At 32.5% G+C, this 24,430-nt stretch overlaps 1 protein-coding gene and 1 non-coding gene across 2 annotated transcripts; one reads left to right on the top strand and one right to left on the bottom strand.

Moving 5' to 3' along the window:
* Positions 1-217: 217 nt before the first annotated feature.
* LOC123196141 lies at positions 218-324 on the bottom strand. The gene has a single exon (XR_006497615.1). It is a non-coding gene; the product is annotated as a small nucleolar RNA R71 (small nucleolar RNA).
* A 6,526-nt stretch (positions 325-6,850) lies between these two features.
* On the top strand, positions 6,851-9,793 carry LOC123219587 (cation/H(+) antiporter 15-like). Its single transcript, XM_044641866.1, has 3 exons — positions 6,851-7,069; positions 7,305-8,300; positions 8,379-9,793. The coding sequence occupies exons 1-3, from the start codon at positions 6,851-6,853 to the stop codon at positions 9,567-9,569; spliced, it is 2,406 nt and encodes an 801-aa protein (XP_044497801.1). The 3' UTR covers positions 9,570-9,793.
* The last annotated feature ends 14,637 nt before the right edge of the window (positions 9,794-24,430 follow it).

Here is a 24,430-nt window from a genome sequence, read left to right as displayed (position 1 = left end):
AATGAGAATCCGTTTGTGCATTTATTGTGATTTTGCCAAATTTGTGATACCTTCGAGATGAATAAGGTTCTTGAAGATGCAATGAAGATTATTTCCATTCTTTCCACAGGATAAAGCCACAACTTGGTTAGATTCTAGACCAATTGGAAATTTTACCACTTAGTAGACACTTTCGCAAGCATTCCATACTTAACACTTTCCTTCTGGCAAGACAGTAAAATTGAGAAATGACATAAATACTTTCCACTGGAGAGATGATGAGACATTGTGTGAAGTATGAGAGAGATTTAAGGAATTATAGAGATAGTCTCCTTACCATGGGTTGCTCGATTGGTTGCTTTTACAAACATTTTATAATGGGCTTTAAGATTCTTTGAGAAATATTTTGGATGCAAGTTTTAAGGGTTCATTATTGAAAAAGACATCAGATGAAGCCAAACAATTGATTGAAGAAATGACTTCTAATAGGTTTTGATAATCTAATAAAAGAATTAATCGTAGGAGAGCTTTAAGAGTACATGAGGTGGATAGAATTTCTATGGTAAAAGCTAAATTGGATTAATTGGCTAAGAGACAAGAAAGCTTGGATGTGAAGGTTGTACTTACAACTACTAGTGATATGTGTGGATGAGGCCATAATAGATATGAATGCCAAATGGGTGGTTAATTTTCACAAGAATTTTTAAGTGAGCAAGTAAGTTATGTGAACTACAACCAAAGGGGTTAGAATAATCCTTTTTCAAACACTTATGACCCAGGTTGGAGAAATCACCCAAAATTCACATGGTTAACCCAAACGAAACCTCCAATCCAAATCCTAGCTTTAATTCCAACTTTAGATGGTAATCTGTAGGATTCTAGCCCCAAAACTTTAATCCAGAGCCTATAAATCATCCTCAACCCTCTCTAGAACAAAAATCTAACTTAAAGGTGATGATGAAAAATTTCATCGCAGCTCAAAAACAGAAAACAGATGCTCAAGATAAAGCCATTTGACAACTCATCACTAAAATTGATCAGTTGGCTACACATAATAGGATGCTTAAGATACAGTTGGGTTAACAGACAAATGCTTCAAATTCAAGAGAGATGGGACAATTAGCTGGTCAACCCCAAAACCCAAGAGAGCAGTGTAAGCAACTAAGTGATCCTTTGGGCAAAATTGAAAAAAAATTAGGTTGAGGACAATTTTGATGAGGTTGAAAATGTGGGAAAGAAAGAGCAAAATAAGAATTTAGTCAAGGAAGAAGAGTTAAATAAAAAGGGGGAAGAAAGTTCTCAAATGTCACTTGAAAAACAAGTGTCATCCAAAACCTATACCACACATTTACCTTTTCCTCAAAGATTTCAAAAGGAAAAGTTAGACAACCAATTTGGAAAGTTTTTGGATGTGTTTAAGCAAATTCACTTGAATGTTCCATTTTATGGAAATGATTACTCAAATGTTGGCTTATGCTAAGTTTCTTTAGGACATCCTCTCCAATAAAAGGAAATTAGAAGAATTTTAGATGGTAGCTTTGTCAGAGGAGTATAGTGCTATATTGCAAAATAAGCTACCACTTAACTTAAAGATATAGGGAATTTTTATATTCCCTGCACTATTGACAAAGAATCATTTAATAAAACTTTATGTGATCTTGGTGCAAGTATAAGTCTAACGTCTTTGTCTATTTGTGGGAGACTTGAGCTTTGAGAGTTAAAACCTATGACAAACACTCTCTCAATCTTTCAATTAAATTCTCTTAAATTTAATTAAATTCTTTCTTTATTTTTATCGATTCCAATTTTTATTTCTATAATTTAATTATTATTATCTTTCTATATACAATTTCATAATTAATCATAAAATTTATCTTTATGATTAATTTTATTTATTAGCTATTATTATTATTTTTCTTATTATCTTTCATAATTAATTATATAATTTATTTTATTTATGATAAAAAAATGACAAGTAGTAAAAATTCTTCACGTAATAGGAGATTTGATCAATATTCATATACATCAAATGTGGATGAAGATTAATTTATGAAAGATTTTTCAATACAAGAAAGTGGAAGTTAATATGTGGAGCTAGAACAATAATAACAACAAGTGGAGATAGAACAACCACAAATAATTCTTACCTCTGATATTTTCAAAATTCATTTTATGAAAATACAAAAAGAATATGTTAATTTTGAAGTTACTTTTAGTTATTGTAAGTAAATTTATGAATTCAAGCAAGAAAGTGCATATAGGACATTCAAAAGACATTTAAAGTCGAAGAATCCAGAAAAAAATTAGACAAAATAAAGGTCAAACACAAATAACTAGCTATAGTTCTCCACATAAATTTTTATTTCTTTATAGTGATAATAAACTTAAAGAAAAATTTGCAAAAATGGTAGTAATAAATCACTTAACATTTAGTTTTAGTGAAAATTTAAGTTTTAATAATTATTGTAAAATTACATTAAATCCTACACATAAAAATATTCCTATAAATACATTAAAAATATTATTATTAGGTTTATATATAAAAAAGAATTAATTCAATTATTTACAAATTTAGATGAACATGTGTCTATATGTAGTAATATTTGGAGTAACTATTGATAATTTCACTTTTGTATTTGTGTAACTTGTCATTGGATAGATAATAAATTTCAATTATAAAAAAAATTTTAGCATTTAGGATGCTTAATAACTGACATATACCCAATAATATTTATAAAATAATTAAAAGAATATAAATTAGTTTTTAAAATTGTTTCAATTTCATTTGATAATACAGTCACAAATATGGCATCAATTACTGATTTAACAAAAATTTGCAAGCCGAATTTATGTGGTAGATTTTTTCATATTAAATGTGCATATCATGTGTTAAATTTATGTGTACAAGATGATTTAAGATATCTTAATAATTTTATTAGTTCAATAAAAACATCAATTTTTTTTTTTATAGACATATCCCCAAACAATGAAAGAATTGGTAAATTTTGTAAAATACATAATAAAAGACTAAAAGGATTTCTAAAAATGTGCTGACTTGTTACAATTTAACATATGAATTACTTAACGATTCTTTTGATTATAAGGAATTATTGTACACATTTATTTCACAAAATGTGTCATAAGTTACATTATATCCCTAACATTAAGATAGTTGTAAGACAATTTTAAATATTTTAAGAAATTTTAATAATGCAACTTATATTTTGAGTGAGGTTTATTATTTCACTTCTCATTTGTTTTTAAATAAAACCCTCAATATTATTGAGACTTTACAAGATATCGAAAAAGAAGTCATTTAAAAAAAACTATTTTTTTAATGAAAAAAAATGGTTAAATTAATATAAAGAAATTTTAGAAAATTTTCTTGTTACTTATTTTTTTGATCATAGGTTTAAATTAGATGGTGTTATAAATGATTTAACATTATATTATGAATGCATACAATTACATGATGAGGATGAAGTTAATATTCTATTAACTATAGCTATCATTATGAATTTAATCAAAGAAATTTATGATGAATATTTATTTGTTTGTGGTAACCAAGGTGGTTCTTCTTCCTCTATATCACTTATTGTCCTATCACCAACCTAAAATATTAGTTATGGTGATCGTATTATGATGCAAAGGGGCAAAAGACCGAAAGAAACATTAGACTCCACCTTGAAGCTTGAAATTATCTAACCACTATTTTTGAGTTTAGTGATAACAATATAGGTAAAGACTTTCCAGTTCTAAAATGGTGGAGTTGACATGCATCAACCTTTTCAACATTAGCAACTATTGCTAAATAAGTCATAGTAGCACCAGTATCAACTGTCGTAGTAAAACAAACTTTTAATCAAGGGGGCAATATATTGGATGAGAGATAATCAAATTTGGCTCTTGAATCTATTGAAGCCCAAGTATGCGCGAACGATTGGATAAGAGCCAAATTATGCCAACAAGATATAAAAGACCCTTTGATTTAACTACGAATAGTTCAATGACGGGAATCAATAATCAAGAAAACAAAGGTGAATGATAAGGTAAGGGGGTATCATCAGCTATCAGACACATGAAGGTAAGAGAACTATGTAGGCTTTGATTTTTCTAAACCCCAAGAGGATACGTAGGAAACTTAATTGAAAAATTAAGTCCAAGCTTTTTTTTTTAATTTTTAATTATTATAATTATTAATTAAGAAATAAATTAGGGTCATGAATCAGAACTAACGGTTCAATGTCAGTTTTGAATCAAGGCCATGAACCAAAACTGATAATTCAATACCTGTTTTGAATTAGTTACGAACCAACTTGTAACAGTTTTGGTTCAGGGTTCTTTTTTTTTTACCATGAACTAGTAGTTTCAAACCAAAATTGTCGGTTCATGAACCATGGCCTAGTCTGTATTAGAGAATCCAACCCTTTTCAAGAAATTACTTTCCAAAAACAAGATTTCACTGGTTGATTTGAAATACTTGCATTATGAGGGGATATTAACTAATTAGTGCATTTTCTCCTTGTGTTCTAAATTTATTTACTTGAGGACAACAGAGTTTTAAGTTTAGGGGAATTTATTGCACTTAGATTTTAAGTCAATTTCTCATGTCTTTGGTTGTCATTTTGTTGGATTATAGGTAAAATAAATTAGAATTAGGAATAAATATTATTAATTTTTTATAGGATATTTAATTAGTCATTGGAGTTACAAAACATAAAGGGTATGTATTATACTAGTATTATAAAAGTAGGTACTTGCTTAATACTTACACGCTTAGTCAACCTTATAAGGGAAATTAGGGTAACTTAGGATATCCAACTACCAACTATCAACACATTACAATTACTATAGGAGTTCAATTTCATCTACAAGTTTGTGAGGGATTTTCGGTGAAATCTTATTTCCTAGAAGCATTCATTATACGAGTTAAGTAATTGTGATATAGTTGTGTTTGTTAGTTCCATTTAATAATCACATTCATACAAGTTTAGTTATTAGAAATAGTTATTGTCATATTTCTATATTTCATCCTATAGAACTCAGTATCCTTAACTAATAAAGATCCCAAAACAAATTAAAAGCTAGTTTCTTAATCCTTGTGGGATCAATATCTATTATATTACTTGATAATTTATGCACTTGCGAGTGAAATGCAACACTATAACACTAGTTCAAGTTACTAGTTAGGATTTTGGCAAAACTAGTTTTTTTATTCGACTATGGGTTTGACAGTTTTTGTAAACTCGTTAACCGAAATTGATTTTAAATATTTAACAAAGTTTGAAGGTTGGAACATCATTTAAGATATGGAATGCTTGTTTCATTTTCCAGATTACTTGTTCAACAAGAACGACCTTGTTCCACTAGTTGTTCACCATTCTGGACAAATTGAAAATAAATTTATAAAAATGTGAAGTGTAAAGCTAGAATGACTATCCTTATGGAAATTTTCTCAAAAGCAATTAATCAATTTAATTTCTTTATATGATATTTTTAGTAATGTTTAAAACTAGCTAATTTTTAAACATGGTTAGTTTTGGTTTAAGATATTCTTCAAACCAAAAAACTGGTTCGATTCAAAAGTGGTTTAATTGGTTTGATTAATTGATTTTGAATACCACTAAATTAACATGTGTGGTAGACATACTCAACATACTAAAACTTATCTCTTCTCTCTTCAAATTTTATAGTATACCCATTTGATGAGAATATCCATACAAAGAAGAGTTCCTATGTATCATAAAGGATTTCAAATTAGAAGCATGAGTTCTTATTAATGGTAATAGATTTGTCAATAGGGAGAATTTCATCTATAAATTTCTATTAACTTAATTTTGACTATTTCTTGATAGACTTCCTAATTAAATAGTGTCACTTAATCTTGAGTGTTTTCCAACTGACAATTAATTAATCCGTGAATCTTTCATAATTCCATTAAATAAATTGAAATAGAAATATTGGGCAAAACACGTTTTTTTCCCCGGGCTTTGGAAACTATTGATTCAGCCGATAACGGAACAAATCCTATCCAACTAAAAGGTAGAAAAGTTTTTGGCTATGCTTCTTCCTCGGGGGAAATAGACTTGTAGACCCTCTTTGTCACAAGGCTTGGACCCCCGCACATACCTGAGCAGGGGTGTATATCCCGATTATTATTTGCTGACACTTTTCCTCTATATTCGTTAAGTATCGCACGTTGAGGATTTGCATCATGATGAAATTAGATGATATGTAATTATATTATAATTAATTTTAATTTTCATATCTGAAAATTTTTAAAGCATATTAAAAATGAATGGTGAGCCATTAGTTTCACAAAATATAAAAACCAAAGTTATGTGACTGATTAATCAAAACCTTATAACATCCACACTGGTAAATTAATTAATAAATAAAATAGATGAATTTAATAGATCTGACAAAATAAATAAATTTAATACTAAATAATCTTAAAAGAAAAAAAAAAAATAAAACTTTTTATGTCATTATTAACACTTAAAATAGATGGTTTTTTGTACCAGATTCACCACAGAAAAATTTATTTGCAATTGGGACGGGCTACCACCAAATGAAACTGATCAAACTTCCTTCCTTTTCTTCTTCCCTTCTTCACGTTAAAAAACTAAAGGAAACAAACCTTAAAAAAAAAAAATTGAAACAATTCCAATGTTAATGAATGCATGCATGCATGCATTTCATTATTCTCCACGTCAAGAATAATATTTTCTTAGTTTCATTGGTGAGTTAGAGCAGCCGTTAAAAGCAATAGAAAATCTTGGTGGGGCCGGGGTTTCAGCCTTGTCTAAAATTTCTTTCAGGTTCTTGTGTTGAGATCGCTGAATCTGAAGAGAAAATAGAAGAAAGAAATATGAAGCAAGAAATTTCAACTACGAATAAAGCGGATGAAACAATAGTGTGTTATGTTCCAAATATGATTACCACTAATGGAGTTTGGCAGGGGGATAATCCTTTGGATTTCTCTCTCCCACTCTTCATTTTGCAGTTGACAATGGTGATCGTCACCACGCGCCTCCTCGTTTTCATTTTGAAACCCCTTCGTCAGCCTCGTGTGATCTCGGAGATTGTTGTGAGTAATTATTCATCTTTCTTGTTTATGTTTGATGCAATGAATCTTCATGATTCAGCAACAATTTATTCATTTATAGGAAAACATTCCAGATTCAGCCCTTGGTGGTAAATGTTGTCTGGTTAATATAATAAATATAATGAGTATACCGTTATATATTGATCGCAGAGAAAAATAAATATACATATATTTGGAGTTTAATATTGGAAACTGATAGGCAGCTGAATACTTACAGGGAGGAATAATATTGGGGCCATCATTACTTGGAAGTAATCCTGCATTTGCCGACGCAGTCTTCCCTTTAAGAGGTGTAATGCTGCTTGAGACAATGGCAAATGTTGGCCTTCTTTACTTTCTCTTCCTGGTTGGTGTGGAGATGGACATATCTGTAATTCGTCGCACCGGTAAAAAGTCATTGGCCTTGGCTGCCGCTGGCATGATCTTGCCTTTCCTTATTGGCGGTGGCTTCTCATTCCTCATACACAAAAAATCACAACACATGAGTGAAGGAACTTTCATACTTTTCCTTGGAGTTGTCCTCTCTGTCACTGCTTTCCCCGTTCTTGCTAGAATCCTTGCAGAGCTCAAACTTATTAACACAGAGCTTGGCAGGATTGCCCTGTCTTCAGCTCTTCTCAACGACATGTGTGCTTGGATTCTCTTAGCTTTCGCTATTGCCTTCGGCGACAACAATAAAACTCCCTTGTCTTCCCTCTGGGTGATACTCTCCGGTGTAGCTTTTGTTATCTTCTGCATTTTTATTGTCCGGCCTGGAATTTTCTGGATGATTCAGAGAACCCCGGAGGGCGAAACGTTCAGTGAATTCTATATTTGTGTCATTCTCACTGGGGTTATGATAGCAGGTTTCATCACAGATGCCATTGGGATACATTCTGTTTTTGGAGCTTTTGTATTTGGGTTGGTGATTCCCAATGGACCACTAGGACTTACTCTCATAGAAAAGCTCGAGGACTTCGTCTCAGGGCTTCTTCTTCCTCTTTTCTTCGCTATCAGCGGACTCAAGACTGATGTTAGAGCCATCAAAGGAACTTTCACCTGGGGTATTCTATTGCTTGTAATCATTCTAGCTTGTGCTGGAAAAATTGCTGGTACTCTGGTTGTTGCAATGTTTTACCAGATGCCAGTCCGTGAAGGAGTTACTCTTGGCCTGCTCATGAACACAAAAGGATTAGTTGAAATGATTGTCCTCAATGTTGGGAAGGACCAGCAGGTACTTTAATTAATGCAACCAGTAGATTTTCTCTCCTGTCTCTTTGCTGTGAGACTGATAAACAAAAATTGTTTGCAGGTCTTAGACGATGAGTCATTTGCGATGATGGTTATTATAACTGTGATTATGACAGCAATAATCACACCTATTGTAACAACAATTTACAAGCCAGCAAGGAGATTCTTACCTTACAAACAGCGAACAATCCAAAGCTCGAAAACAGATTCAGAATTAAGGCTGCTGGTGTGTATTCATACGCCACGAAATGTCCCAACAATGATCAACCTTCTTGAAGCATCGCACCCCACAAAAAGTTCCCCAATATGTGTCTACGTGCTTCATCTTGTTGAACTTACTGGCCGTGCATCTGCCATGCTAATAGTGCACAACACTAGGAAATCCGGTAGACCAGCCCTCAACCGAACACAAGCTCAATCGGACCATATAATCAATGCCTTCGAAAACTATGAGCAGCATGCAGGTTCTGTCTCTGTTCAGCCATTAACTGCCATTTCCCCTTACTCCACCATGCATGAAGATATCTGCAACTTGGCAGAGGACAAACGTGTAGCCCTCATAATCATCCCATTCCACAAACACCAAACAGTTGATGGAGGAATGGAAGCTACTAACCCAGCATTTCGTATGGTCAACCAGAATCTACAAGCAAATGCACCTTGCTCGGTTGGGATTCTTGTTGACAGAGGCTTAAACGGGTCTACACGGTTAGCTGCAGGTCAAGTGTCTCATCACATTGCCGTGCTCTACTTTGGCGGCCCAGATGACAGAGAGGCACTCGCATATGCATGGAGAATGTCGGAGCATCCAGGAATTAGTCTCACTGTGATGAGATTTGTTCCCGGAGGGGATGCAATTGATCCAGCAACACACCCTACTTCTGATCCAATAGACAATGACAAGGAAAAACAGCCTGATGAAGAGTTTATAAATGACTTCAGGATGAAGACTGTCAGTGACGAATCAATTGTTTATAGTGAGAAGGTGGCAAACAATGGGGAGGAGACGGTGGCAGCAATAAGAGCAATGGACACAGCCCACGACTTGTTCATAGTGGGGAGAGGACAAGGAATGAGCTCACCATTAACGGCTGGCCTTACTGACTGGAGTGAGTGTCCAGAGCTTGGTGCTATTGGGGATTTGCTAGCATCATCTGATTTTGCAGCAACAGTCTCTGTTCTGGTTGTGCAACAGTATGTTGGAAATGAGGGCATTGGAACACCCGACACCCCGGGTCATGCAGACGATTAATACGCTAATGTAGAGCTCACAAGTCAACAACACCCAACAAGCAAACAATGTTTAACGGACCACATGAACTGATGACTTTCATGCAAATTCAAAGGAAAATACTCCAACAAAAACTTAAAGCCTGGAAAGTTATCAGTTCTCTGTTATCCAAGTGTACACTGCCTAAGAAAAAGTTGGAGCTACTTTACAAAATAGATGATACTGCTTTGTAGGATTTCCTTCAATTTAGATGGTAACTCTTTTATGACACAGCAATTGTATAACTGCTCAATTGTAAGGATTTTACAACTGCATTTCAACCTTCCTCTGAATTTTGACAAGTATATAACTTCATAAAGCTTAATAATTAGCAAATAACTCTTCATAATTAAAAACCATATCAAAACCATCATACAAATTCATGTGATTCAAAAATTCTAAACTTACGGAACATTAATGTTGATTCAAATAACGATGCGATATATTTTTTATTTCTTAACATGTATTAAAATTAGGGGAATTAAAATAATTATTTTGGGGTTTAAACGAAAATACTCATATATTAAAGGATTTAAACGAAAATGTCTCAAATATCCTATAAAATACCAAAACTACCCTTCCTAATTAAATAACCTTTTTTTAAAGGGTAATAAGCAAAATTAACCCTAATTTTGGGGTCTAAACAAAATACCCTTATTTTAAGGGATTTAAAGAAAAATGCTCCAAAATAATATTAAAACTACCCTTCCTTTATTTCTATATAAACGATATATTTTCTTTTATTTTTAACATATCTGAGAGAGATTTCTGGAAAGAGAAAAGGAATTCGTATTCAAGATTTTGAGCAAGAAGAGAAAAGTTCATGATATCGAGATATTTATACATACTATTACTTCAATAGTTATTATTTTATTAATAATACAATTATATGTGATGTTTTATATAATAAATTATAGTGGTGTGTAACAAGTAAAATAATAAAACTTACATGGGCTATGTTATAAATATAATAGTAGTATAAGACGAAATGATATTTTACAATAAAAGATGTTAGAGGATTAGATTAGATAATATTATAGGGTAAAATGATATTTTACAATGAAGGGTGTTAGAGATATATTAGATAATATTTGAGGTAAAATAATATTTTACAATATAGGGGTAAAATGATATTTTCACAAATTAGTATCACATTAATCAAAGTATATTAATGGTCATAATATATAATTGAATTATGCAATATGTATAATTGTATAATGGAAATCTGTAAATAGTGTTATCAGTCATATTATTTATATTGATTATATATTTTATTATAGGATTAATCTAAATAGTTGGCTATGCTTCAATTAGATACAGGGGAAAATTGATAGAAAGAGATGACAATGTTATAAAATATGTTAGAGGTAATAAGAAATTGATTAAAATTCTATAACACAGGACATTCGAAGAATTAATCCAAATGGTGAGCAATAAGTGTAATATAAATCAAAGGATATTTAACATTCAGTTAAGCATGAAACCAAAGCATCTTGACGACGACATTCCAGTAGAAATTTTGAATGATAAAGATATTGAGGTTTTTAATGGTCTGTCTAACCTTTTCAAAGAATGTATTCCAGTTTTTGTAACAACTACAGTTAATTATGATAGTTATAAGGCTCAATAAGTAGATGAGGGTTTACAAGGTGGTGAGTCAAGTAGTTATCTAGAAAATCAAACTATTGGTATGGAAGGGATTCAAAATATTAGGGTTAATCCGAAACAAGAATTTTCACAAGAAGCTTTTGCGTATATAAATGATGTTGATGTTGAAGCATTATATCATGCGGAAGAATTTCTTAATAGCAACGAAGAAAAATTTCCAGAGTGGAGTGAATTTAATGGAAGGTTATGCATGATATTCTAGACGAGGAATCGGAAGTTGAAGAGAAGACACATGTTAATAAAGATATCGGAGGTACAAGTAGTTTTTCGAAAATAAATCCTGATGGTGGGAATGTTCGTATTGATATATTTCATTGGTTACCTCTTTTCCTGACTAGCCATCTACATCCAGAAGCCCAAGAGTATCAAACGATAATGATTTTCCAAAAGTTGATATACTATTTTCAAGTAAACAACATGTCATTGATGCGATATGTCAAGATGCTCTTTAGAAAGGATATCAGTTTGCAATGGATAAGATAGACACGCGTAGATGGGTGGTTAAATATGTTAACGAATAATGTAAGTAGCGTGTACAGGCAGTTAGGGTGGGAGAAAGTGATAGTTTTGAATTACGTCATTTGGATAATCATCACACATGTTCAAGAAACTAGATATTACATTACCATAGGCAAACAGACGCCTAAGCTTTGGGACAAATTTTGAGGACCAAATTTATATTAGTTGATCGTGTTTATCGATCAAAGGAGATTATTGTGGATATCGCTGACCGATATAAAATTGATATATCATACGCACAAGCATGGCAGGCGAGAAATTGAACACTTTAACCATTGAGGGGCATACTATAAGAGTCGTTTATGTTGTTACCAGAGTATTACTATAATTTAATATGTTGTAATTTGGGAACTGTGACACATACACTATTTGATGGGCAGAAACGATTTAAATACTTTTACATAGCTTTGGGTTGTAGTATTCGTGCATTCCAACAACATATTCGACCAGTCATTTGTATTGACGTTGCCTTCTTAAAGGTTTGATATTTGAGTCAACTATTTATCACTGTTGCATTAGATAGTAATAATCATATATACCCATTGGCTTTTGACATCGGTCCTAGAGAAGACTATGACACATGGTGTTGGTTTTTAACTAAGTTGAAGGATTGTTTTGGTGAGTTACCTCATTTAGCCATTATTTCAAATCGACATATTAGTATATTTTCTACAATGGTTGAAGTATTCCCTAGTGTGCACCATGGTTATTATTGTCATCACCTCCATTGTAATATGCGATCCAAGTAAAAGAAGAATGCAAAATTCGCATGGATATATTGGAAAACAATTAAGGCGTATATGAAATATGAATTCCGAGAGGTAATGAAGTCATTGGCCCGTATGCACCCTAATGAAGCTACATACCTGTGTGAGGTAGGTTTCGATTGATGGGCACAGACATATTTTTCAGGACATAGGTACAATATAATGACTACTAATATTGCTGAATCTTTTAATGCACTAGTCAGACATGCTCGAGGTTTATCTATTACTATGCTAATCGAGTTCATCAGAGATACATTGTAGCGATAGTTTTATGAAAGAAGAAATCATGCAAGTATCTACATATTCAATATTATAACATATTGTAAATATGTGTATGTAAACTTATACTTAATTACTCACTATATCTGTTTGTATTTATATGATTTGCAGATACTTTTACTAGCCCAATAACATCTTGGGTTAAGGAAAAGTTGCCAAATGTGTGTGAAAATCTTCAAACTTGGAGGTGCGCCCTATAGCATCTAAACGATACCAGGTTTTTGGTAGTGGCTAATATGATGCCTTGGTAGACCTTACGGAGTGGACTTATACCTGTAGAAAATTTTAACTATCATAGATTCTATGCATGCATGTCATTGTTGTTGCCAAATATATAAAGCTCACCACTTACATTCAATGGGCTCATACATACTACAACACCATTTTTTATTGTACAGTTTACGTAGAGGTTGTTAGTCTATTAGGAGAATAATTAGAGTGGATCCATACAGAGGAGGCAAGTGTTATCTACCCTCCGTTCGCGTATCATTGTCATGCGAGCCATCCAACAAATAAAAACAAACGTCCTTCGCAAGGATAGATTGAACAACTTATCTGTAGCCAATGTCATAAACCTAGACATACAAGACAGAATTGCAAGAGTCTAATTCCAATATCTAGTTCTGTACCATCAAGTTCAAAAAGAAAAAAAAATGGAAGATAATTGCACTTGTAATTATACTTATTAATTTTGATATAAATGTTAGTATTATACTTGTTACTTTAACTATAATGTTTGTGATTGTAATATATTTTGATATAAATGTTGTAATTAAAATTGTTACTTCATATATATAGTATATGATTGTAATATATTATCTTTTAAATTTGTGATTGTACTTGTTAATGTATCTATAAAATTTCGGCTAGTAATCGTTATATATGTCTATGTTGATTTCATATATACTTTTTTATTCATTTTTTGTTCATTATACTTATCGGTTATAGTAATTATATAAAAGACAAATGCATATAAATGAATCAATATATGGATATACATATATACATATGAATGAATAAACATATATACATATACAAATGAGATATAATATAATCGTCAATCAATATCCTAGAAAAATAGTTGTGTGCCTAAACACGTGCGTAGGCATAACGAGTCATCCCCCTCAAAAGATAATGATGTATTGTAACATGAACACACCACAATCACCTAATAGGGGCACCTACTGTAGTATATCCACCACCCTATGCAATACAAATGGATCGTCCTGTGTACTCCGACCCATGTGAGACCAAAATGATATTACAGCTAGCAAATGTGGTATCATCAATGTATACCCCAACATCTTTCTCCTAAATAGCTTCGGGTCAACAGTAAAACTTTGTAAGGAGTTATAAACTATAATCTTCCACTCTTTCAAATCCAACACCTCTGCTACCCAATGTGCATTATCGAAGTTTATCGTGATATAAACTTGCACACATTGATAAAATACATATATTAGATTTTAATTCAGTATTCCTTGAAAAGTAATTGAGATTCGAAAACTGACCTCATCGATCATACCCTAGGGTTGCAAATGTAAATCATATGGATAATCCATATCCACCAATCGTGAGAAGAATGGAGGAAACTGGTAGTTATACTGATCTCTCATCCATGTGACGTACTCATGAGAGATGTATCCAACAAAGCAAGTTAGAACTATCGTTGAGTTTTGATGAACATTCGCAATATCATCATACTGTCATTGACATAATAATCCCAAAAATGAATCTACATGTTGAAAAAACAGAAAATATAACATCATCACGCATTTGAACGATCTTCTATGCTAAAAACAAAATTAATTGATCAAGTGAACTCACCTCATCAGACAACCATCCAAATGTATCCATAAGTGTATCCCAGAAGGCAATTTTGGTACTTTTTCCTATGTTGTATACATGACATTTCTTAAAAAGATTTCGCTCTACATACTATTTCTTGAAAATTTCCTTATGCTCGGTGCTCAATAACTGCATAATTGGTCTCGACTGTTGGATCCATGGTTTTAAGAGATTTGTGTATAGGTTATGAATAAGTAGTCCCTTCTTAATAATTCTACCACGAACCGTGCAAAAATACTACACCAAAACAAATAATACGTTATTTAAAATTACATTAAGTCGTGAGATTTTTACGAACTTTTTAATACCTTCTATAAGGCTGGAGTCATAGCTAGAGAATCCGTAAGTGAAGTTAGGTTTGCTATATTATCTTTCGAGACTAATTGTAGTTAAATATATGAATTCAGTAAATGAATAATATATTTTTCAATCTTACTTATTAAATTTCTTGAAAATTTAATTACCTAAATAAGGTCCTCTTGTGCAGGGAGCTGAACCACATCATTAGTGACCTCATCATCCTGAGAGGTAATATTAATCACTTGTTTTCTCTTGGTTGGAGTGTTGAGATAGACCAAATGGAGATCATATTGTAATAGCAGATCAAGGGTAAATGACAATTGATATAAACAAAAGTAACAATTTACAGTAGTTATTCCAATAATTTTCTTCAACCTCTGCCCAAGGTGATAATGGAGCATCCTCATAAGGTGATCCATCATCGTCGGCGATATCCTATGACAGTATTAACATTTCATATTAGTTAATCAAACTATTTAACAAAAATTATAAAGTATACAGTTAACAATGTACGTACTTCTAATGTCGAAACATATGTCATAATGGGATCCCCCTTCAATGTGGCCCCCTCAACACTGAGACACTATCGTAATATCGACAGTAACAAGCTAACAGAGAATCACAATATCACAATATTGGAATGTGTGCAATCAATGGTATACGTACATCTGCTTTTGGAGTCAATGTCATCTCTGGATCCCCCTTCAGTGTAATCTCAGAAATGTTAGGCCGCTATCACAATGTCAACAGTAACGAGTTTAGAGAAAATGGACAATCGAATGTGTAAATAAGATAAAATATTAACGATTGAATGGAATCATCACAAAAAGTGTCGACGGGAAAACTGTGTGAGATGATCCATCATCGCCTACATCCTGTAATAGTATTAATAATTTTTATTGATTCATCAAAGAGTTACATTTATTGAGATTAACAGATGTACAATCAATAGTATATGTACATCTACTTTTGGAGCCAATGTCATCTCTGGATCCCTTATTGGTATAACCTCAGAAACGTTAGGCCACTATGATAATGTCAATAGAAATTCTTTAATAGGTAATTAATCAACGATTGTTGAATTCGGATATAACATTTACAAACGACGTTATAATTACTTGAACTATCATAGAAGGTGTCATCAGAAAAATCTGATTCGATGATATGTCATCGCTCACATCAAAAGTCAATACAAGATCCTCTCTGGACGGTTTCTTATCAAACAACTGACATTGTAATAATTTTAACATTCACAAGTTAACAAAGGACAAAAAATATTTCTAAAGTATCATTTCTAATATACTTAGAACATTTAACACTCATATCGACAACAGGTGGAGACGAGAATGTCATACCCCCTCTCGATAGGTCGTTACCATTGTCACGAGAAGAGTGTAACAAATATACAATTATTATAGGGTTTACATGATTGCATATATAAATAGATAAAATATTTAGTAAATTATTAAATTTTTTACTTGTCGGACAGTATCTGTGGGTGATGAGATCATGTCTCCTCCGTACGAGTCATCATATCCTCTATACGACTTAGCTTGTTCTCCATATGAGTTATCTTATCCTTAATCTGATTAAACCTATCCTTCATTCTATCCTTTAAACCAATGAATCGATCTAAGATAAGATTTCTATATTGAGTCAATGTAGCATCAAAGTAATGAATGGAGAAATCTGGTCCACTGACAGGAGGATCATCTGATGTATGCTTAGTGGTTAGAGGCAAAGGCACGGGCTCTAGTGATATGTGCTTACCGACAGGGGTTGTAACACGGTCGTTGATCAAACAAAGCTCGGTGAGAGGAGGCTAAAAAAGAGCCTCGATAGGAGGAGGAGCAATGATCGGAGAACTAACGTTAGAAGGACTCGATAATGCATCTCTTGACAATGTCATGGGTGATATGGATAAAGAAGATCGGCTATCCGACATCCCTGTGTATCAAACAATATCATTAGACCAGTCTGTACCTTTTTTACTGGAGATAAAACTAGTGGGAAATTAACATTATCTTGCAAATTTTTTTTTTAGTGCATTTTGTTATTATACCTTATATATATGTTAATTAATAACAAATTAATATTTACTGCATCTCCGGTGAAGATAGTTGAGATAAAATCCCATGTCGGAATGTCTTTTGTGTGCGATCTCAACATTTGGACAACTCCTAAAATCGACGAGATATCCACCCATCGATATAGCTAGTCTAGTGTCTCATATATCTGAAACTATAATTTTAACTTAATCGATTATTGTATATATTTACAATCTTATTAAATCAATTCTATTTTAAACACAATTTTTTTTTAAATTAATAAATATCATAATTACCTGAAACGCTAGTGGAAATCCCATGATACCATACTGTTTAAGCTGGTTTTCTTTTTTTTTTTTGGGGCCGAAATCTATAGAAATTTGGGAGATATTATCACATATGGAGCAATATGTCATTTGCTACACCCGTACTCGTCATGGGTATGCATTAACCCATCAAGATGATCAACTAATTGTAATATCTTGTGGGAAATTGTTTTCCTCAAATCCCTCCCTAATAACCCCATGTAAAGATAAAACAACAACGTTAACTTTACTGCATCAGTGTTGTCCTCCCTCGACGGCCTCTGTTGGAAAACATGACTCAGATCAACATATGTAACTAACTTACACCCGTGAAAATATGTTTGGAGGATCCAATCTGTGGCCTTCGATGGAATATAGATGTTAATATCCACCAAATGACTAAATTGAAGACTTATCATAATGACAAAATCATACGGACTGAATCTTACATCCATATCATTAACTCGAAACCATAACTATTCTCTCGAGGTCACCTTATTTATCGCTCTAAGGATGAAGGAGTGTATTAGAACCCCACTAAATTGGCTATCCTTCAAGTCTAGGAAGTGTCCAAAATAGGTACATCAAAAAATTTGTAATTGTCTCTCTGTTAATAATTTTTTTATCACGACTCCCACATCTCTATATCCACATGTAGTAACTTGAGCCTTAAAGTGTTTTTCAAAGGAAATGGCATTTCATCCCTACCTTTATCATTTTTTCTCTTTTGTCCAGCTCCCTGTATCAAAATTAAATTGCGATTATAGTAAATTTATATCAATTTTATATTATAAATTATTCAATTATGTATATAAAAGCCTTATTTAAAAAAACAGATATCAAAGTTAAATTCTATACGTCAAAAAACCTAAAGATGCATATAGTTAAATTTGCCGCTCATATGTAAAATATAAAAAAAACTCTAAAATTTTGCATAATATCATTCTACCCCCTAAATCCAATCACGTGAATTCACGTGGCGGATAACTTTGAAAAAATGCATTTTGCCCCCCCACCACGCAAATTCACGTGTCAACCATACGAATTCACTTGTTAACTGAACGAATTCGTGTGGTTGACCATCATCTTGTTTATCAACCAACTTTTCGTATTACATTCTGCCCTACCATACAATTACAACTCATATTTTTGCCCCTAACCACACGACTTCATGTGGTCCATGAAGTTTGAAAAGTGTACAAACCCACCCCCCCCCCCGTCTTCATGTGGTTTACGCGCCATTCGTGTGGTCATTGCCAAATTCGTGTGGTTATATTTCACCTCCCAAACTTCCTTTTTCAAACTTCATTTTAACAACAATCAACTCTACACCTAATTTAACACAAAAACCTTTAAGAAAATTTATCAAAATCACTAACAAATCAAGCAATTTCATCAAAATTTTCAAATTGGAACCCTAATGCTAAACACGCAAATTTCACATCAAATTGCTGAAATCTTAAACCGAAATGCATAAAAAATGACAATGATTGTTTTACTAACCTTTTTGTCCATTTTCGTCATTGAAAATGTCGCGAAAATCGCCTAAGAAAATCAAAGGTGTCGATTGTATGAAAACATGTGTTTGGATTTGCTATTTTTGTATGTTTGATGGTATAACACGTCGTTTTTGTCGATTTTGATATAAGGGGTATTTTCGTCTCTACACGAATTTAGGACATTTTCGTTTAAAATTTAAATATAGGGGCAATTTTGTTTTGCCCCCTTAAATTTGGGGAAATTTATTAATTTCCTTTAAAATTAATCTCTAATGTCTTTTTACCCATATTCAACTATATCGATCTTAAATTTTGTCCTAGCTAGAAAAGTATTTCCTGTAAATTCAAGTATTACATGAAATAACAACATATAAATTTATGTGATTAAAAAACCCTAAACTTAAAAATATTAATATTGATACATATAAACACATAGTTTACATATATATATAAAATTATGCAACCATGATCCATGAACCATGGCCTCAAAGCATGCCATAAACTCAGCCTCTAGTAGAAGCAACAACAACACACTACTTTGCACTTTTCCACAAAACCACTCCACTTGTTAATAGGAATAAATACCTAAATGTGGACTTTCTCATATTTGCACATCTAGTAAAATTTGAATCTTAATAACCTATGACTCAAGATCATCAAATTTCCTATAAGTGAGCATATAGTTCTTTGTTCCTTCTAAGTATCTCGATACTTTCATTGTAGCTTTCCAATGGTCCATCTTAGACCACTTTGATACATGTTTAACAGCCTAATAACAAAACTAACGTTTGGTCTAGTATAAGTTTGAGCATACATTAAGTTCCATATAATGGATGCATAAGGAATTCGTTCCATGTTACACCCCACCAAGGAAATTCTTTCCCTTAGGCAAAGTGCAACTAAATCACTATCATGCATGGATAACCATTTCAATATACATTAAATAATCTAAGTCAACATGCATAAAATCAAATATTTGAATAACAACAAATATTGTTAATCATAGAACATCCAACAAGTCTAAATAATTAATTCAATCTCAAGAATTAAAAATCAAATCCAATGATCAATCAAATGTGTACTAAATGGAATCCTAAATCTCTTAAATCAGGTCATATGTCAAAATCATAATATGGATCCCTATGAGTCCATCAACTACATGTTGCTCCATCAATGACTAAACATCTCGTCATCGTCACCTCTATGTTTATCACCTACAAAATGAAAAAGAAGAGAATTAGTGAAAACACTCAGTAAGTATTATCTTATACTCAATTAACCAAATATATCTCTTTACTTTTATAACCTAGGTTATCTCTATTTTAATGTAAAGTTGCATAGATCTAAACTGAATCATTGTACCCACTATAGTGACAAATCTATACAGTTCTTAAGTCTTGGCAGTCCTATCTCTTTGTTAATCAACAAACTTGCAGTCTTGACATATTTATCTAAATACCTAAATCGTTAGACTCTCTATGTCTTGACAAGTCTTGACCAATTGATAAACACACAAATTTGATAATTTTTTCTCTATCTAAGGACATCAAGCAATAAACTATTCTTTATCTACAAGTGTGCCTAAGTCACAAGAACCCTTTTAATAAGCCCATAATCTCATATTCATTATCTCATCTCTCTCGAAATAATTGAATTCTTATTAATACTTAATAATTCAAAACTCTCTCAGACATCAATCTTAGTCCAATCTAAGTGTCCACTTACAGATTTATCTCTTGGACATATCTCTACACCTCAACAAATTTTACATCATACTTAAAATCAATCAAATTCCTTTTGTTGTATGATATGTACTTAGTCAAGTCATAGGCACACATTTTCTTCTAGGTATAGTCGTATGTTTGACCATGTACAAGCTTGCATTGCTTAATAAATGCATAATCACTCTTATGAAGTCATAGAAGTACATCCATCTCCTTGCATGTATAATCACACCTAGCATTTCACAAGTGTACATGCATGAAAGAGAACATACGAGCATACATTCTTTAGGTACATATGTGTACATCTCCCTAGTTATTATTTATAATTACATTTGTCTAAGTCTACAAATTCTATAACCCTAATTGTTTATGCACAACCATACTTTGTCAGTATACAAGTGTAGTGGCATTGGAAATATTATCAGAGCCATAAATGGTCTTGTAGAATCACTATATGTTCATCTATAGGCAAAATCTTGTTTCCAGGGAAAGGATGTATGAGTATTCATGTGAACATGTATGTAACACTCATTTCTAAATACATATCTCTATTTAGAATATGACCCAATATGACGTACACACCTAGACTATCTAGTTCAAAACCACTTTATTTAATGCATGATAATAAATACTCAAGTGTGCAAAAAGTTGCAATAAGAACAAATATTGAATTACCTCATTTATTGAAATTTCTAAATAAACGGTCTGAAATCAATATGCATAATAACTCATAAAATGTACTAAAATAACAAAATACATAAATGGAATAAAATCTATAGAAAGACAATTTTACTCTTGACATAGGCCATCCACTAAGGTTATTAAGACCTAAGTTAAAATCGACATATCCGATGCCCTGGTGAAAGCATAAGACACCTTGTGTGTCACTATCCATTATGTGATGAGCATATGCCATACGACCTGTTGGCTTAGCTACAGATGGACATCTTGGTCTCATAGGGAAAAATTTGGTAATAGTCATTTCCACTTTTGAAAAGTCATATACAAACATGTGTTCCATACCACATAATTATGTATGACTTTTCTTAAAATGAGCATGTGAAAACTATGGAATTTTCAATTTTATACATATGACACATAAACATGTATGAGGCCATACATGGTTATGTGTCGAGATCTTGAAATCTCAACCTAGAAATTTCTATGCTATTTCAACCTACTTCCAGCCATATATTCACTTACATGAGTCCTAAGGCATAAGTCTAACATCTTAAAGTTGTTTAACAAATTTCAAAACATTTAAACACAACAAAGGCATCAATTCATAGTAATATGAGCAATATCATCATCCTAACCTATCTGGATTATTCATAGCATTACAACATCAACCCATATTTGTAATTCACACTCTTCATAACCATTAAACTATAAAATTACTCTTAAAGAGTTCCAAAAGCATCACAATACACATACACACACACACACACACACACATATATATATTATATATATATTTTGTTAGGCTAATACACTATTTCATAGGGTTTTTCAAAGAATTCCATATCATCTTTAAAGCATATGATCAGTAAAACAACAATTATGGCATCATTACAACATAAATCATCACACTTCAAGATCAAAGTTCACAAATACATGAAGAGAATCATGTTCAACTACTCAATGAGGCACCAACTTACTTATCTTTCTGTGATTGATGACTTTGCTTTGATGACTGTAAGACTCTCCTCTTACTGCTCTCTTATTTACGTGTGATTGGGGTGAAAAAATAATGAGAGAATTAGATTAAATGCATTTTTATTTTTGCCTCCTTGACATGACATATTGGCATGTATCTACAGTACATAAGAGTGTGTCGTGTAGCATAACTAAGGCAACACCCAATCTTATATGAGAAATTCAAATTTGTTGATGATACATGATCATGTATAACCCAATAGATGGTGTATTGTTATAGAAAACATTAATTAACTCAATTTAAATCAAGGGAAAAGACTAAGATGCCTTTGGGCTTATCTATGGGTATTACAATCCTCCTCCTTATATGATTTTTATCCTCGAAACTTACTTAAAAAGCTATGGGAATCCATTCCTAATGTCTTACTCGACCTTCCATATGACCTCTTTGATTTGATGATTCCTATAGAACCTTGACCAAAGGAATCTATCTATGTCTAAACTCTTTAACTTGTATGTCTAGAATTTGAACTAGGTACTCCTTATATGCCAAATTATCCTCAAGCTCAACATCCTCAACTTTGAATGCATAGGTCACTAATATACTTGCATGACAATGACACATGAAACATTTTATTAATACGATCCATGTTCGCTAGCAATGTAAGCAGATAGGCAACCTTAACTATATGTTCTAACACCTCAAATGGTCCCACAAGCCTTGATGCTAGCTTACCTTTCGTGTTGAATCTCATAATATGCTTTAAAGGGTTACTCTAACAAACACCTTATCACCCAAACTCAAGATCATCTCTTTTAGTTTGAATAACTCTTTGATGGTCTTGAGTCTACCTTATCCTTTCCCTTATCAATCTGACATCTTTAATCATTCTTTAGGTTATCTCTAGTCCCAACGCTTGAGCCAAGGCATCTCTCTCGTTTATCTCATCCTAATACAATGGTGATCTATATCTCATATCATATAAAGCCTTATACGAAGCCATCTTGATAATTTCTTAGTGGTTGTTATTATATGCAAACTTTATTAATGGCAACACCTTTATCCCACTCATTCTTCTATCTAGGTAATAAGCTCTTAACATATTCTCCATCACTTGATTGACTTTCTCAGTCTGATTATCAGTCTAGAGTTGATAGACTGTATTGAATTCTAACCTCGTACCCAATGACCTTTACATACTCTGTCACAAAGCTGAAACCAACCTAGTGTCTTGATTTGAAACCATTATCCTGGGTACCCTATGAAGCTTGACTATTTAACACATCTGACCCAACTGATCTATACTTGTAGTGTCTTTTACTACAATGAAATGTATCAACTTGGTTAATTTCAATCGACTTTAAACTCATGGATCTATTAGGTTTTCAAGACACTGGTAACCTGTAATGTAATAGAATTCAAAATTTTAAAAACATATAATCTTGAAAACCCTAACCAGGATACCTATTTTAGACATATAACCATGAACATACAAAACAATCATAGGGTGTTTTAGTTTTATACTTGTGTTAGTAGTTTCTCCAAAACTTCACGTGGTCTAAGAACAAACACTATCTAACCCTCGAGAGGTAGTGCCTTGGCATTCATGCAGAGCACAAACACATAAGAAGTAATCTAGGGAGAAGGTTGCTAGGGCTTCTTTGTTGGATTTTATGTTCACGAAAAAAGGGCGAGAAAATAAAAACCAACATCTAAGGTTTCTCTTTGGTATGAGTTGCATTATTTTAGTTTAATTCTAAATAACGCTTTTATATGTACAGGTGTCCGAGTGTAACAAGGATTTTATCCAGACCCAACACTTTTAACACACATATGTAAGACTGGCATGTATTTTAAGTCATGTACGAGTGGCACCAAAAGTGTGCCATTTGGCATAAACTTTGGCTTTGCACGGCTAGACAAAAATTTTCTAACTGTGCTAAGCTTATTTTAATTTGCATGATACTAGCGGGCACCATGCACACCAAGTTTAACTTGGTCAAAATATGGTCAATCGATTCTTCCTTTCCCTAAACACCAAGATTATCATCAAATAATCCTCGCTTCTAGTTTGAATAAACCCTTATATACTTATGACTTATAAGTTCTCTATCAAACCAGTAGTGTCTAAATTCGGATCGAATTTAGAGACAAACCAAGATTGGCCTTTAGCAAAGCATCATGGTCACCCAAACGACAGAGTTAGCGATTGGCCTTTAGCAAAGCATC

Source organism: Mangifera indica, chromosome 1 (genome assembly GCF_011075055.1).
Source record: "Mangifera indica cultivar Alphonso chromosome 1, CATAS_Mindica_2.1, whole genome shotgun sequence".
NCBI classification, from domain to species: domain Eukaryota; kingdom Viridiplantae; phylum Streptophyta; class Magnoliopsida; order Sapindales; family Anacardiaceae; genus Mangifera; species Mangifera indica.
The sequence above is the reverse complement of the archived record's forward strand: the minus strand, read 5'-3'. Positions and strand labels throughout refer to the sequence as shown.

Excerpts from the sequence above, each read along its gene's own strand:
- LOC123219587 (XM_044641866.1), top strand. The coding sequence starts at position 6,851 with ATGAAGCAAGAAATTTCAACTACGAATAAAGCGGATGAAACAATAGTG. Across the intron at positions 7,070-7,304 it reads GTGTGATCTCGGAGATTGTT|GGAGGAATAATATTGGGGCC; the intron begins GTGAGTAATTAT and ends GAATACTTACAG. Across the intron at positions 8,301-8,378 it reads ATGTTGGGAAGGACCAGCAG|GTCTTAGACGATGAGTCATT; the intron begins GTACTTTAATTA and ends AATTGTTTGCAG.